This window comes from Electrona antarctica (genome assembly GCF_951216825.1).
Source record: "Electrona antarctica genome assembly, chromosome: 3".
Taxonomy (NCBI): domain Eukaryota; kingdom Metazoa; phylum Chordata; class Actinopteri; order Myctophiformes; family Myctophidae; genus Electrona; species Electrona antarctica.
The window spans coordinates 18,840,675-18,855,010 of NC_136808.1; the positions used below are offsets into that span (position 1 = coordinate 18,840,675).

Sequence of the window (14,336 nt, forward strand, 5' to 3'; positions counted from 1 at the left end):
ATGATGGTCATTTAAAAACATATAGTTTAAAGAGACTGGTAGGAGCAAAACCACTTTACATACTATTATATGTGGCTAAAGGTCGTTGGCCCTCCGTGTAATGAGATGCAAAGGGCCACCCACCTGCAGTAAAGTCATCTCGCCACGTACCAGAGTGGAGTGAATGCAACGCAACATGCTACCCGATTCCCCCCACCCACGCTTGACGGACAGTTGAGGAGACCACTGCGATATTAAAGTGAAAATTTAGAAGGCGGGACTTAACAATCTAACCCAATTACATCACGTGGGACAATCTACACTGCTACTCAGTAAGCTAACTAACGTTACCCCACATACATAAATACATCAGCTGAGAAACGGCAAAAAGAATACCAGAGGGTTCGGGATTCTAATCAAAGTGAGTATCACATATTATGAGGCTTTTACTTTATGTTATTGTTAACGTACACGTTACGTCAATTTACGCGGATGGGAAGCACACATGATTTTCCTCCAGACTGATCTGTCAGTGCTAAAGCTCACCCTACATGAACCACGAGAGAGATACATGATACAAGCCTGCTAGAGCTGAACGTAGGTGGAAATGTAACTGACAGTTTGACTAAAAATAGCTTTGCTGGCCACATACACGGGCCCCAGTGTCAGTGTCCACTTAGGATAACAGATTAATGTTAGAGAAGCTTTGTTATTATTCACTCACTCACGAGTCACGACGCTCACTCACTGTGTGTTTCCAGATGTGCTGGAACCCGAGGCTCCCGATCAGCTGGCTGTTGCTCCTGATCCAGCTGCTGTTGCTAGATGCAGTGCCCATCAGCATGGACAAGACAAAGGTTGTAGTACCAGAGCCGAAAGCTGAAGCTGAAGCCCCCGCTAATGTGGTAAGAAATTACGGCCCTGTTAAAACTAATGTCCATTAAATAGTCTATTCACCATCAAATAGAATAGAGTTATTGCCCATTACACCCTACTTAAACTGACAGACAGATTGTTCAGTCTTGATTTATGAACAGCAGAGTTGAGCAATTCCCCAAACATTTCCCATAAATGGATGGACGGAGGGAAAAATTCATTGTCCTAGTGCTTTTTGTCTTATCTTCATGGACCAATGTTTATAGTAATGTTATGTTGTCTGCTTTAGGACACTGGACTCCACTATGACCGATACCTCAGGGAAGTCATCGATTTTCTAGAGAAAGATCAACATTTCAGAGAAAAACTCCATAACACAGACATGGAAGATATAAAGGTAATACATTTTCTTTTGTTTAGTTTTATTAGCAGCCAGCAGGGTGAAAAAGTAAATCATAGCCAACTATGACAAGACCACTTTGACATACAAACGTACAAATGTTGGTATTGGTAACACTTGTTAGTGGTAGTGTGAACTTTATTAGACGCTGTGGCCTATAAGAGTATGGGAAACGTGTAGCCCCTCTCGGGACCCCCGGTTGAGCTCTTTTCATCGTTCACCCCGTAGGGTCCCTTGCCATCGGTCCCAAGCTATATGGTATACACGTCCGTGCTGCGCTGTTTGAGAACTCGTGATATGTTTCAAAAGAAGCATATAGGAGCTATAGGAGACAACGGAAACCTCAACGAATTTTCCTTTGGCGCAGAAGCTGTTAAGTATTTTTAATCTTTGCTTGACCGTTTTGGCAGCTCTGAAATTCTCTCTTCCTTCCTTCCTTCCTTGACTTCCTTATTGACATCCCATTGTTCCGCCTCCAGCGCCAGGTTGGCTAGCTGCGCGTCCCTACGTTCCTGCCTCTGATCTGCTCTGTCGCAGCTAGCCAGTTCCGGCGCTGGAGGCGGTACAATGGGATGTCAATAAGGAAGTCAAGGAAGAGAGAATTTCAGAGCTGCCAAAACGGTCAAGCAAAGATTAAAAATACTTAACGGCTTCTGCGCCAAAGGAAAATTCGTTGAGGTTTCCGTTGTATCCTATAGCTCCTATATGCTTCTTTTGAAACATATCACGAGTTCTCAAACAGCGCAGCACGGGCGTCTCCGACGGCAAGTCCGTCTGTATACCATATAGCTTGGGACCGATGGTAAGGGACCCTACGGGTGAACGATGAAAAGAGCTCAACCGGGGGGTCCTGAGACGGGCTAGGGGAACGTGGCACACTATAGTACAGAGAATAATCCCTCAAATCCAATCGAACTGATTGGATTTGAGTATGTACTACACTCAATGTTTAATATTAATTATTACAGGCAGGCAAGCTAGCCAAAGAGCTGGACTTTGTCAGCCATCATGTCAGAACCAAACTGGATGAGCTGAAGAGGCAGGAGGTGAACCGACTCCGGACTCTGATTAAGGCCAAGCAAGACATTGAAGGAGGGAATGGTACAGTATGCCGTCTCCTGATTTGGTGTTAATTATATATTAATTAATTATAATTATAATATATATATATATATATATATATATACATTTGAATTGATTGATAATCTTACTAGACAATAAAATGCAAATAGTACAGGGTACAGTCAAGCACAGCATTGGTCCAAAAGCACAGCACCGAAGAAAGACCTTGCGGTCTTGTTTCCATTCGGGTCCCATGCATTCATTCACAATTTACAATTTAGGCATTTAGCAGACGCTCTTAATCCAGAGCGATTTACATTAAGCAAGAACAAAAAAGCATGGGAATACATCACATATATAAAAAAGCATTTATCATGAAGCCTGCGTAAGCTAAGAACGTAACTAGAACATATCTATATAATGAAACTATACATTTAAACTATACATATATACTATACTATGCTATACATATGTACTATGAAGTGCTATGACTACATACAATGCAATTATTGTGCTGTCTACATGACATGCTATAAGTCTGTATCAAATGCTATCTAAGGGAGTAGGGTAAGTGCTATGGGCCATGATGGAGTCTGAAAGGGGGGGTTTTCAGACTACGGCGGAAGATTGGGATTGATGCTGCAGTTCTGATTGCAACGGGAAGTGCATTCCACAGTTTTGGGGCCAGAAGGGAGAAGAGTTTGGGACGTGTGGAGCGTTGTCCCGGCGTTTTTAGTGAGGGTACTTCCAGCTTCCCTGCGTTGGCTGATCTGAGTGCACGGGAGGGTTTGTAGGGTTCAAACATGCTTGCAAGATATGGGGGAGCCATACCTTTGGTTGCTTTGAATGCCAGCATCAGAGTTTTGTATTCTGTGCTGGCAGCGACCGGGAGCCAGTGCAGGGAGCGGAGCAGGGGGGAGACATGTGAGAATTTTGGCTGGTTGAAGACCAAGCGAGCTGCGGCATTTTGGATCAGTTGGAGAGGCTTAAGTGCACATGCCGGTAGGCCAGTAAGGAGGGAGTTACAATAGTCAAGTTTTGACAAGACTGTTGTCTGGATTAGGAGCTGGGCTGATTCCTGATTCACAATAACAACAGTGACAACAAACACATTAAATCTACATGTACAGGTTGGAATAGAAATACATTGATAAAAAAGAAGGAGGGGGGGTAAAGAGGTGGGGCAAGTGCACCTTCTCTCCCTTTGACCTGATGACAGTGGCAGGTGAATTTTCAGACCCTTTTTAAAGGAAACCAGTGATTTGCTTGTTTTGAGGTAAGGAGTCAGGGCATTCTACACTTGAGTGGCAGTGCTGTGAAAGGTGAATTTACCCATATTTGTTCTGAAAATGGGTGGCACCTGATCATTATTTACACTCCCTCTAGTATTATGGCTGTGGGAGTTGCTCACCTTTTTAAAGGTAATCAGTCAAGTAAATGGGCACTGAGGGCATGGAGGGTAGAGCTGAATTTACAATCTTGAATGCTATCCCATTTTCAGTTGCTTGACTCTGTCTTCTACACTGAGCCAACCAATGCTATCAAATTGCGTTGCAGCGTTGCACAGAGGTGGGTCATGGGCTCTAGGCCTAGCAAAAGTCTGATTTAGTTTGTTTTTGGAGGTCTGGAGCTTATTTTGTGACATTGGGATGTTGGAGAACCAGGAGGTGCAGGCATAGTCAAATAATGGCTGAATAAGGGCTCCAGCTAATGTCCTATTGTCCTGAGAGCCCTCTTGTTAACAAAGAAGGAGATCCTGCCCAAGAATCTTGTTCTTTGATTTACTCTTTTGATCGCTCTTGTTGCCATGCCTTCACCCGTCAGTTTATTGTCCAGGATACAGCCCAGATATGTAACCTCTTCTTTGCTAGAGATTACTATGTCATTAACACTGACCTTGAAATCCTTTACATTTACCCTATTAAAGGGAATGGTTGGACCCAAAAAGAATGGATTCTGTTTTACCAAGATGCAATGAGAGTTTGTTATCTGTAAGCCCAGTTATCTGTATAGCCCATATTGGTGAGTTCTGAACTCGTCAACCTGTGTTTTGTCTTCTTCCGAAATCATGAGTGCTGAGTCGTCTGCAAACAGGAACAATTTACAATTACAGGCAGCACTCATGTCGTTAATGTATAATAGGAATAATAGCGCCCCTAGTATGCTTCCTTGGGGCACCCCACAGTTCACTGAGAGGGGGCAGGACATGGTTCCATTTATGTCAACCATTTGTTCTCTTCCCTCAAGGTAGGATTTCATCCAGCGTACTGATGTACTATCAAATCCTATCGCCTCCAGTTTGTCAGAATAATTAATGACAAAATCGTAATGGAAGAAAAGCAAGAAATAATAAAGAACAGTTCAAGTATGCATATCGTCGTCGCTATTGGGTGGAAAAATTGTATGTCCAAAACTGTTTGTTTTCAGGAAATGGGCAAAAATAAGTTGTTATCCAATGTAGTTATTATTTTGTCACAAGCTCTTGTTAAAACACAACCACTTTCACTTAAAAATAATTAGTAGATCTAAGGCACTCAGTGCCTGCCCACCAGGCACTGAGTGCATCAGTCTGTGCGAACGGAATTGGCCCGTGTGCAATGAAGTGAAGCCGGATGGGTAGGGTACTAGGGTGATATTTCTCACTGCATGTACTAATATGGACTGGCAGGGCGTGTTGTGGTGGGAGGAGTAGGGCGGAGGCTTTTCGTCCTCACCATTCTCCTTACTGCCAGGTCAGTCAGTAGGATACAACAGCAGTGACAGATCTACTTATGGACATACGAGACTTCTGCCTGACAGCAATGATATGCAATATGCCCGCCTCGTAATCTTAGCTATAGCTGCTTTGCTTGCTGATCAGTCCATCGATGTCGATGATGACGTTGCTCCAAATTTAATTTATGAGATGATTATTGTTGTGTCTCTCGTCTCTGCATTGCCACTTAGCCAGGTGGCTGTTCAGACCGACGTGATCCACAGACATTGTCACAGGAGGACTTTGGCACGTTGGTGCCTCTGTGCATGCCGCTGTACCACTGCACAAAAGAAGTTTCCGAAAGGAAAAATAAAGTTCTTTGAAGTTGAAGTTGAAGTACTCTCCTCTGTGAGCTTCTCCTGAAGACGAGTGATTCCCTGGTGACAGGTATATAGCTAGTAGAGCTCCAGGTGTGGCGATCAACAGCCAGGGACTCTAGTGCTGGTGGTTTGATGTCACACTTCTTCAAGAGGGTTTTGATGTGGTCCTTGTACCTCTTTTTTGGACCCCCAGCAGCCCTTTGACCGGCTTGAAGCTGCTGGCCATACAGGATCTGTCGGGGTAGGCGGTGGGCTGGCATACGGATCACATGCCCGACCCATCTGAGATGTTTTTTGGCCAAGGAGTGCTATAATGCTGGGTGTGTTGGTCCGGTCATAGATTTTAATGTCGGCCCAGGTCAGACCCAGATTCCTTTGGAGGCAGAAGATGTGGAAAGCCTCTAGACAGTTTATGTGCCTCTGGTAGGGTGTCCAGGTTTCCGAGCTGTAGAGCAGTGTGGAGAGGCAGACTGCCTTGTACACAGTTGCCTTAGTGGAGATGGTATGGTTCCTGTTCTGAAAAACCCTGGACCTTAACCTACGAAAGGCAGCAGAGGCCAGGCCGATGCGAGCCTGGACGTCATTGTCTATGGTGCAGGATGGTGACAGAGTGCTACCGAGGTAGGTGAAGTGAGGGACGATGGCTAATGAGTGCCCGTCGAGGGTGAAGATGGGCGTGTTTGGCTGGGGTGTGTAGGCAGAAGGGAGTTCCAACCGCGCCTCTAGCCTATGGCAGGCCAGTCTGGTGCATCTCAGAGGCCTCTAGCCTATGGCAGGCCAGTCTGGTGCATCTCAGAGGCAGGACGGGTTACAGGAGGCACTGGAGCAACTCAGACAGTTTAAGCCATTATTTTGTTATCAGGGTGCAAGTAAAACAGCGACAACGTTTCGATGTATCAGTCACATCTTCGTCAGGTCATGACTTTACATGACTTTACAATACACACACTAGGTGTGTGTGTATGTAAAGTAGAGGTGGTTACCGGTATATCCTAGCTGGCTTGTGGGATTCAACAGTAACATGGAACTAATCAGTGTGTGATTGATTCTACACATATTGTCAATGTCCATAGACCAATTATTACATAATATCATCATAATTCTTTGAGATAATCAATTATTTAGCATAATCTTTAGAATAGTTCCATTCATACAATATGTACACATTTTTCTGTTGAAAAATAGTGAAAATAGCACATCTACGATCTGTATAGTAAGTATACAGTTGTAATCTGTTAAGATAATGATGGCATTGATATGTTACTGTATTGTCCCCACTATACAGACATGGCAGTGCATTGATATGTTACTGTATTGTCCCCACCATACAGACATGGCAGTGGATCACCAGGTTCTATTGAAACAATTTGAGTACTTGAACCACATGAATCCACATACCTTTGAAGTGGACGATCTGGACCGGCTCATCAAATCAGTGAGTTTTGCCTACATTACAACATAAAACTAAGCAGAAACTCTTTTCAGATGGGGGTCCAGGGCCTTAATATACTGTACATCAGGGGTTCCCACACGTTTTTTGGACCAGGTACCCCTTTTGGGGTAGACATTTTTCCAGTTACCCCCTCATCTGAAGCGGCCGCAGAAACCTTTCAAGTGTCCTGAGTCTTTTTGTTGTTTCTGCAGCATGCATCCTGCTGTTACTGTTTGGGGTCACGACAGGTTGACTGATGTTGTAGTTTTAGTAATCATGTCAGCTATTGGCCCAAAGCAAACATGGGAGAAACACAATGAACAACACAAAAAATATGTTTATTGCGCAACTTGGCAGAAATGACCACGTAGATAAACATAATTTTAATGTTAAAAAAAGTTTTAAAAAATTGGGAATTATTTCGGGTACCCCCTGGCTATGCGTCGCGTACCCCTAGGGGTCCGCGGACCCCACTTTGGGAACCGCCGCTGTACATATCAATTTTGGGGACCTTGACTTGAAAATGTTTGAGAACGCCACACTTGGAACATTGGCTTTTTCAGCTTGTATTGAAGTGAAGTATGTCATTCACAGGCTGGAATGGCTTAGGGTTGACGGCAGAGTACAGCATCTTGCAATGGGTCTGGTCCACAAGATTCGCTACAGCACCAAGATACCCATGTACCTGTCTAAATACTTCCTTAAGAAGCATGAGGTCAGTCCGCTGCCCAGGATGACATTAGATAATTGACACTGGGTGAAAAAATGGGTTACAAAATCGTGGGATAAAAATGTAAGTTTAAAAAAAAATACTTCCTTAAGTCCACAACACCAGAGGGAGTTCAACAAACCATGTGCAACCCAGATTCGGCACAAACAAGGGACTACATAAATTTTGCTCCTATGCCACCAAAATGTGGAACGCCCTACCAACAGTCATTAAGACATGCGAATCCCTTGACTCCTTCAAAACTGCTCTCAAAGGGCACCTACGGACGGCTGCAATTCGAAACTGGCCCCCGTAAAATCTGAATCCACCACCCACCCCTTTCCCCCCTCACTGTATATACTGTAGTTTATTTTCCCTTTTTACCTCCTCTATGATGATTTCCTGTTTTGACTATATAGTTGTGTATATTCGTACGTCTCTAAATGTTTTGATGAATTGAAAATGGTGGGCCCTATTGTAAACTTTATGCTTTATGGTGTCGTCCACTCACAGTTAACAGTTTTATTTTGTATTGAGTTGTACTTGAAATGTACTGTAATTCTGCAAACTGTTAATCAATCAATCAATCACATTAATATTACCTACACATGTTGTTTTAATCAAGGCCACTAATGACTTGGAGAACTTTGACAAAGATAGACATGAGGAGTTCAAGAGGTATGAGATGATGAAGGAGCACGACAGACAGGAACACTTGAAGACACTGGATGAGGATGGGAGAAAAAAAGAGGAAGAGCACTATGATGAGCTGAAGAAGAAGCACGCTGACCATCCAAAAGTCAATCACCCGGTAAGTCAGATGGACGTGCATGGACACTTGTGTTAATTATTTTGTTGACTGCCAGTAGTTCAAAACACAAATGTCATAACTTCATGTGCACTGTGTTTAACACTTTTTTGCGTGGGAATCTTTCAGAATAAATGCGCTAGAGTGCCAAGCCAAGCAGATGAGGCAGATTTTACTTTGAAAAGCCCCGCCTTCCATTTCCCCCCCAAAGCCGGGAGGTGAAATCTTCCATTACTACCTCGTGCTAATAAGTCTGATCTCTCTTTAATATTCCAAACGTGATGCATGATGAAGTCCAAAATTAGGACAGAACAGAACATCGCCGTTCTGATCAAAACCACGGACAGCGCCGTAGATTTAGAGAGAATAGCAAGATTAGGTGGCCCGTAAACCAGGAAGTGAATGGCTGCGTGCGCAGCAAAACAGCTCCAGGACGGACGAGCAAGGCGTTGCCTAGCAACGGCCGCTGTCAAAAAAATCATTTTAGCGATCGCGTTTATATCATTAAAAAGGACCTAAAGACGTGTCCACATGTCTGAGGCACCCCGCGGTTTTATTTGAGAGGACTTGTGGACAGGTCATTTAGCATCGGAAGTGTTAAAAGTGTGTTTCTACGTGTAGGGGAGCCAGAATCAGCTCAAGGAGGTATGGGAGGAAGCTGATGGTTTGGACCCTGAAGATTTTGACCCCAAGACTTTCTTCAACCTGCACGGTAAGCCCTGCTATCATAGACAAGAGCAGGTGATTTCTGTCCTGCCATAGCACCACATAGCACCACCAATGTGGTTTGACTTATATCTTTCTTGATCGTGCAGACGCCAATGGAGATGGCTTCTTTGACGAACAGGAACTGGAAGCTCTGTTCACTAAGGAGGTAATGTTGGCACGTTGTTGACTACTGACAGTACCATAAAAATGAATGATGTTTCTAGTGACTGTGTGTGTGTGTGTGTGTGTGTGTGTGTGTCCTCTCAGCTGGAGAAGATCTATGATCCCACCAATGAAGAGGATGACATGGTGGAGATGGAGGAGGAGAGGCTACGCATGAGGGAGCATGTTATGAATGAGGTAGATGCCGCTCGCTCTTGTATTGCTGCTTTGTCGCTTTAAATCTGTTATGAATTTTAGCCTCAGTGAACAGTGATGCACCGATTCATGCAGCTCTGTGCTCCCATCAGGTAGATTCCAACAAAGACAGATTGGTTTCCTTAGACGAGTTCCTGGTCGCTACAAAGAAAAAGGAATTCCTAGAGCCAGATAGTTGGGAGGTGAGACAGAATATGCCATCTTATTCTGTTTGTTTGTCACTCAAATGTGCTGTAGTCCTTTTTTTTTATTCCGAGAAGCAAGATGGCAGTGCCACATAAATGTCCCCTGTGTTCCTCAGACTCTGGAACAGAACCAGGCATACACAGATGAGGAGATGAGAGAGTTTGAGGAGCATCTAGTTCAGCAAGAGCAAGACCTCAACCAGAAGGCCGTTGACCTCCAGAAACAAAGACAGGAGTTGGAGAGACAGCAGGAACAGCTGAATGCACAGAAAGTAGAACTGCAGCAGGTAATAAGTTGCTCACTTTCCAAAGCCCATTATTTGCAATTGGTGATTACTGGTTAAGTTTATTATAGCAGGCTGTATGTAGCAACTCCTTCAGACCACAAAAATGGTTGCCACAGCCTATTATTTACACACAAGCCCAAGGTGGTTATTAGCTTGAGTTAATATATGACACATGTAACTCCCCATCTTGCCATTTTAATGTGTCATCCGAACCATTCATACTGTATATGTACACTATTTACAGTAACTCATGGCATTTTGATACTATCCACTATAATACAGGATAAATGTGAGGACGTGCTAGAAGTATTGGATAGAAAATGGTCTGATTGAATGCTTTATTAGACAGAAATGCAAACAGTACAAGGTTAGTTACAGTGACTACAGTCATACATTTGGGCTAAAAGGATAACATTGTTTACCACATGATGGTAGCTTCCTAAATCCATCAGAACGTTTTGTTTTAGATTGCGCACATTATTGCAATCATTACTAAAGGTAGGGTAAGTGATCACTGATTTTCTTTGCTTAAAATAAGTGTTAAATAGCTCTATATTCCGTACACATTGCTATAGAGTGGTTCTTCAGTAACAGGGGTCTCTCTAGATCTTTAATAACTGCCAGTTTCTCTAGAACAGTCTGCAGCCACTGACAGTTTTTTGAGCATTCTTACTAATCTGTGTATATATATATATATATATATATATATATATATATATATATATATATATATATATATATATGGTATGTGCGTGACATCATCATCAAACCCGGAAGTTATGCAGGAATACCTACTGAGTGGAACACTTTTTTTCCCCCAGTTGACTCTTTTTTCTTGTGAGATGTTTGGTGTTTAGATATAAGACAATCTGTGGACTCTGGGTCCACAGATTGTAAGAATGCTCAAAAAACTATCAATTTATTTTTTTCATCCTGTAGGATTTAAGTTTGTTGTTTTTAAATAACGGATGTACAACCTCACAATGTGTCGCTGTGAGTTTGCAGATCAGCTATTTTCATTTATGCTCGTTTTCATAGACCTTGCAAAACTGGCAACACAGCAAGAGAAAGAGGAACTTATGCAATATGCACACACAAACGCAAAGACTTATGGGTTACAGGAAAAAGGTGGATACTGAGTACTACTGGAGTTTTGTGCAACTGGGAAAATAACGCTAATCTCAATCCAATGTCATTCTGATTTATTCAGGCAGTAGAACACATGGAAAGGCTGAAAACACAGAACGTAGAACCCCCTCCAGAGGTTCATAGTAAGTGTTCTCATTTTACTTTTCCCCTTTAAGCTGTACACAGCTGTTTCACACTAAGCATGTTTCCAAAAAGCAGAGGTTTTGCGCAATAAGGCTCTTGTGAATAAAATCCTGAATGGAAACACCACAAAATGCGAATAAATCTTCCTTTTTCGCAAAAACACTTTTGTGCTTGCAGGGGGTGGATTTTTGGGCTATATCGAAAATTGGGGTATGGAAACACTTGCGGAAAAGATTTCTAATTAGAAAGCATTGAACTCGCATTATATCGCTTTTGAACAGTGAACGGGAGGGTGGGTGGGATGTGGATACATACATTTACACACTCTCGAAGCCTCTTGTCTGCAGGCTGAGGCTCTTGCTCTCCCCCGGTGAGTGCGTTGATCATGAAGTTAGATCGGTGATATTTCTCCTAAACAGCTCGGAAACGGAACAGACGAGGGGAGACTAGTAGTCAACAACAGAAGCAACATCAACACGGCCAAAATGGAAATGTACTGTCAAGTTGCAGGGCAGGGGTCCCTTGTCCCTGTACTTGAAAACGAAACTATCTGTCAAGTCAACAACACACGCCTATTTATTTAACAGACAGCCTGATTGAAAGACAGCTTCTGGACAGCGGACTTCATGCAGACCATTCGCCAACCAGGCAGTCCGTGTATAATATTTCTTTATAGCCTAAAAGAACGTCAAATGCATCGTGGTGAAGGTGAAGCACAAATCAGAGTGTCTTAACAAAACATCAAATGGTAAAATAAATGTCAGATAATATGCGCCTCTCTGCGTGTCTCACTTGACTGGCAAAATAGCGCCATCTACTGCTTATTTAATATCTCCAAAAGAAGGAAACAAGAAAAATTACTTGCTTACTCGCTTCCTATTTTCGAAAATTCTTGATGGAAAGGCACCTACTGTAGGCTGGCCTCTAACATATTGGTACTAATGTTCTTCTCTTTTACAGTTGAAGGAAATGCAGTTCCAGAGTTTCATGGACTGGACAATCAGATACCTCCTGCTCCTCCTGGCCACCAAGACCAACCCCAAGACCATCAGCCTGTACCTCAAGCACATCAGGACATGCCCCAGGTTCACAATGAAGTACCTGTTCACCACGATCTACCCCCAGGCCACCAAGAAGATTTACAAGGACTGTAGGACAACATAACATGCCTTAAGGCTCCTGTTAGGACACAAGAATCTTCTAGCTGGCAAATAGGACTGGGATTATGGATACGTTTGACTCTACAAAGACAGACTTTTCCAGTAGCTGTGTGGCTGGACCTGCACCCTTGAATGCAGAAGAGTGGTCGCACATATTTGTCACTCCTATTTTCCTGACACTGCTAAATCTCACTGGAAGATGTCAGGGGACAGAAGAACAAATAAGTACCCTCTTTGGGAATGATACCGGTGTTGGATAATGACTGTAAAATAAAACGGCTGTAACACACCCGGTACCTCCAAATGTGCGTATTTGCCTTTTCGCAGACTGCAGTTATGTTTCTGGTTTACATCATAAATTTGAGGTTCTATTTATCAAAGAAAAATATGACCTAATTTCTCAGCGCCAACAACAGAGCTGAAATCTTATACCCTGTTAAATGTTTTACAAACAAGCCTATTGGGTATCTATTTTAACTAGGGTTTGACGAGGTTTAAAATGTGTTTTTAGATTGTTTTGGCATGTATGCTTTATTTCTGATGGCGAGTGAGACAGGAAAGCAGGAGAGGATGACATGCAACAAAGAGCCTCATGCAACAAAGAGACTATAGCCTTATGTATGCACTCATGCCAGTTGAACGAAGGGGGGCCTATCTTACTAACTGAAATGCCATTTCTGTGAGATACCCCATGTCACCTTTAATGGCATACGGTGTAATGTGTAGAATTCTTCTGTGGACAGAACCACTCATTTGAGTTGAGTGCATGAGTATTTGGGTTGTTTTCTTTGTAGATTCAAATAAGAGTTCAACCCATGAACACAATATGAAGGGCTTGTCCCAGAACAACTTTCCCTCATGCCATTTTAGCCATCATCATTTAGGGAATATTTCTGACGTGTAATCAATTCTACACACACAACCCAGGATATCACCATTTTCTTTTACAGCCTTAAATGTCCTGCACATGCATAGATGCTGTTAGTCTGATAACAGGGAACACTTGAATTTATTAATTTATGTTGCTACTTACAGTATGACAAACATTTAAGGGTTAAATAATCTGCGAAGAATTTCAGTTTTGTTCTGTTCATAGAACTATGAGAAATGTTTATGGATTGATTATAATTAAACGTTTTAATGAATTTGGTTGTTAAGCGTAATGTACAAATTAGGTATAAACCGCAGTGTTGGCCACTATTGCAACGTTTGTATTAATGTATCATTGTCTGTTGTACCCAATGATGAATTACATTTGAGTAAACCTATGTCCTGTACACATCTGGTAATCGCTAATTACTTCAATAGAGAAAATTATTCTGGGTTTAAACTCGATTCCTGAGATTAAATTAATTTAGTTGAAAAGGAGGGTGGTTGCATGTAGCTAGCAGAGTATGACCATGGCAAACAAAGGTGTTGATGGTTTATACCACCATTCATCACTACTTAACTACTGTAAACGTTTGACGTTCTACCAAACTCAAGAAAATTACTGTTTTGCCCAACAATTGTAATTGTGTGCCACATTTTCATTTCACAATTATTTCATTATATTTTGCACATGTATAGATTTTGATTGCTGGTTTCTTTTTAAATAAAATGCTGTATATCAGTTGACCATTCACCCATTGAATACAAACATGTATCTGCATCAGTTGACCATTCACCCATTGAATACAAACATGTTTCTGCATCAGTTGACCATTCACCCATTGAATACAAACATGCCAACAGGTTGAATAAATCAGACGAGGTAAAGAAGACATGTTTTAATTATCAGCTTGAATGACAAAGCTACATCATGCCTGCAGTCACCAAGTGAACAGTTCAAATGCATTACATTTGGACTCTGTTTATTTCAAAGTGTTTTTTCCTTTTAAAACCAAGAGTCAAGCATGCGTAGGTCTACTTGGTTTGGATGGATCCCATGCCATAGCATTCTATATTTTACCGTCTTCATACTTAATACTACTGTAGGTAACTGTCAGGTACTGAGGCACACTAC

General features: G+C 42.4%; 1 protein-coding gene across 2 annotated transcripts; it reads left to right on the forward strand.

Annotated features, from left to right (window-relative positions):
• Nucleotides 1-260: 260 nt before the first annotated feature.
• Nucleotides 261-13,955, forward strand: nucb2a (nucleobindin 2a). Of its 2 annotated transcripts, none has more exons than XM_079497757.1 (13): nt 261-400; nt 741-884; nt 1,145-1,252; nt 2,224-2,356; nt 6,724-6,827; nt 8,159-8,344; nt 8,963-9,053; nt 9,157-9,215; nt 9,317-9,409; nt 9,520-9,609; nt 9,729-9,899; nt 11,110-11,170; nt 12,132-13,955. In XM_079497757.1, exons 2-13 carry the CDS (start codon nt 741-743, stop codon nt 12,323-12,325), a joined length of 1,434 nt encoding a protein of 477 aa, XP_079353883.1. In that variant the 5' UTR covers nt 261-400; the 3' UTR covers nt 12,326-13,955. The 2 variants fall into 2 exon arrangements, with proteins under 2 accessions (XP_079353883.1, XP_079353884.1); XM_079497758.1 differs by lacking the exon at nt 261-400 and adding an exon at nt 465-576.
• Nucleotides 13,956-14,336: the final 381 nt, after the last annotated feature.

Excerpts from the sequence above, each read along its gene's own strand:
- nucb2a (XM_079497757.1), top strand. The coding sequence starts at position 741 with ATGTGCTGGAACCCGAGGCTCCCGATCAGCTGGCTGTTGCTCCTGATC. Across the intron at positions 8,345-8,962 it reads ATCCAAAAGTCAATCACCCG|GGGAGCCAGAATCAGCTCAA; the intron begins GTAAGTCAGATG and ends TTCTACGTGTAG. Across the intron at positions 9,054-9,156 it reads GACTTTCTTCAACCTGCACG|ACGCCAATGGAGATGGCTTC; the intron begins GTAAGCCCTGCT and ends TTGATCGTGCAG.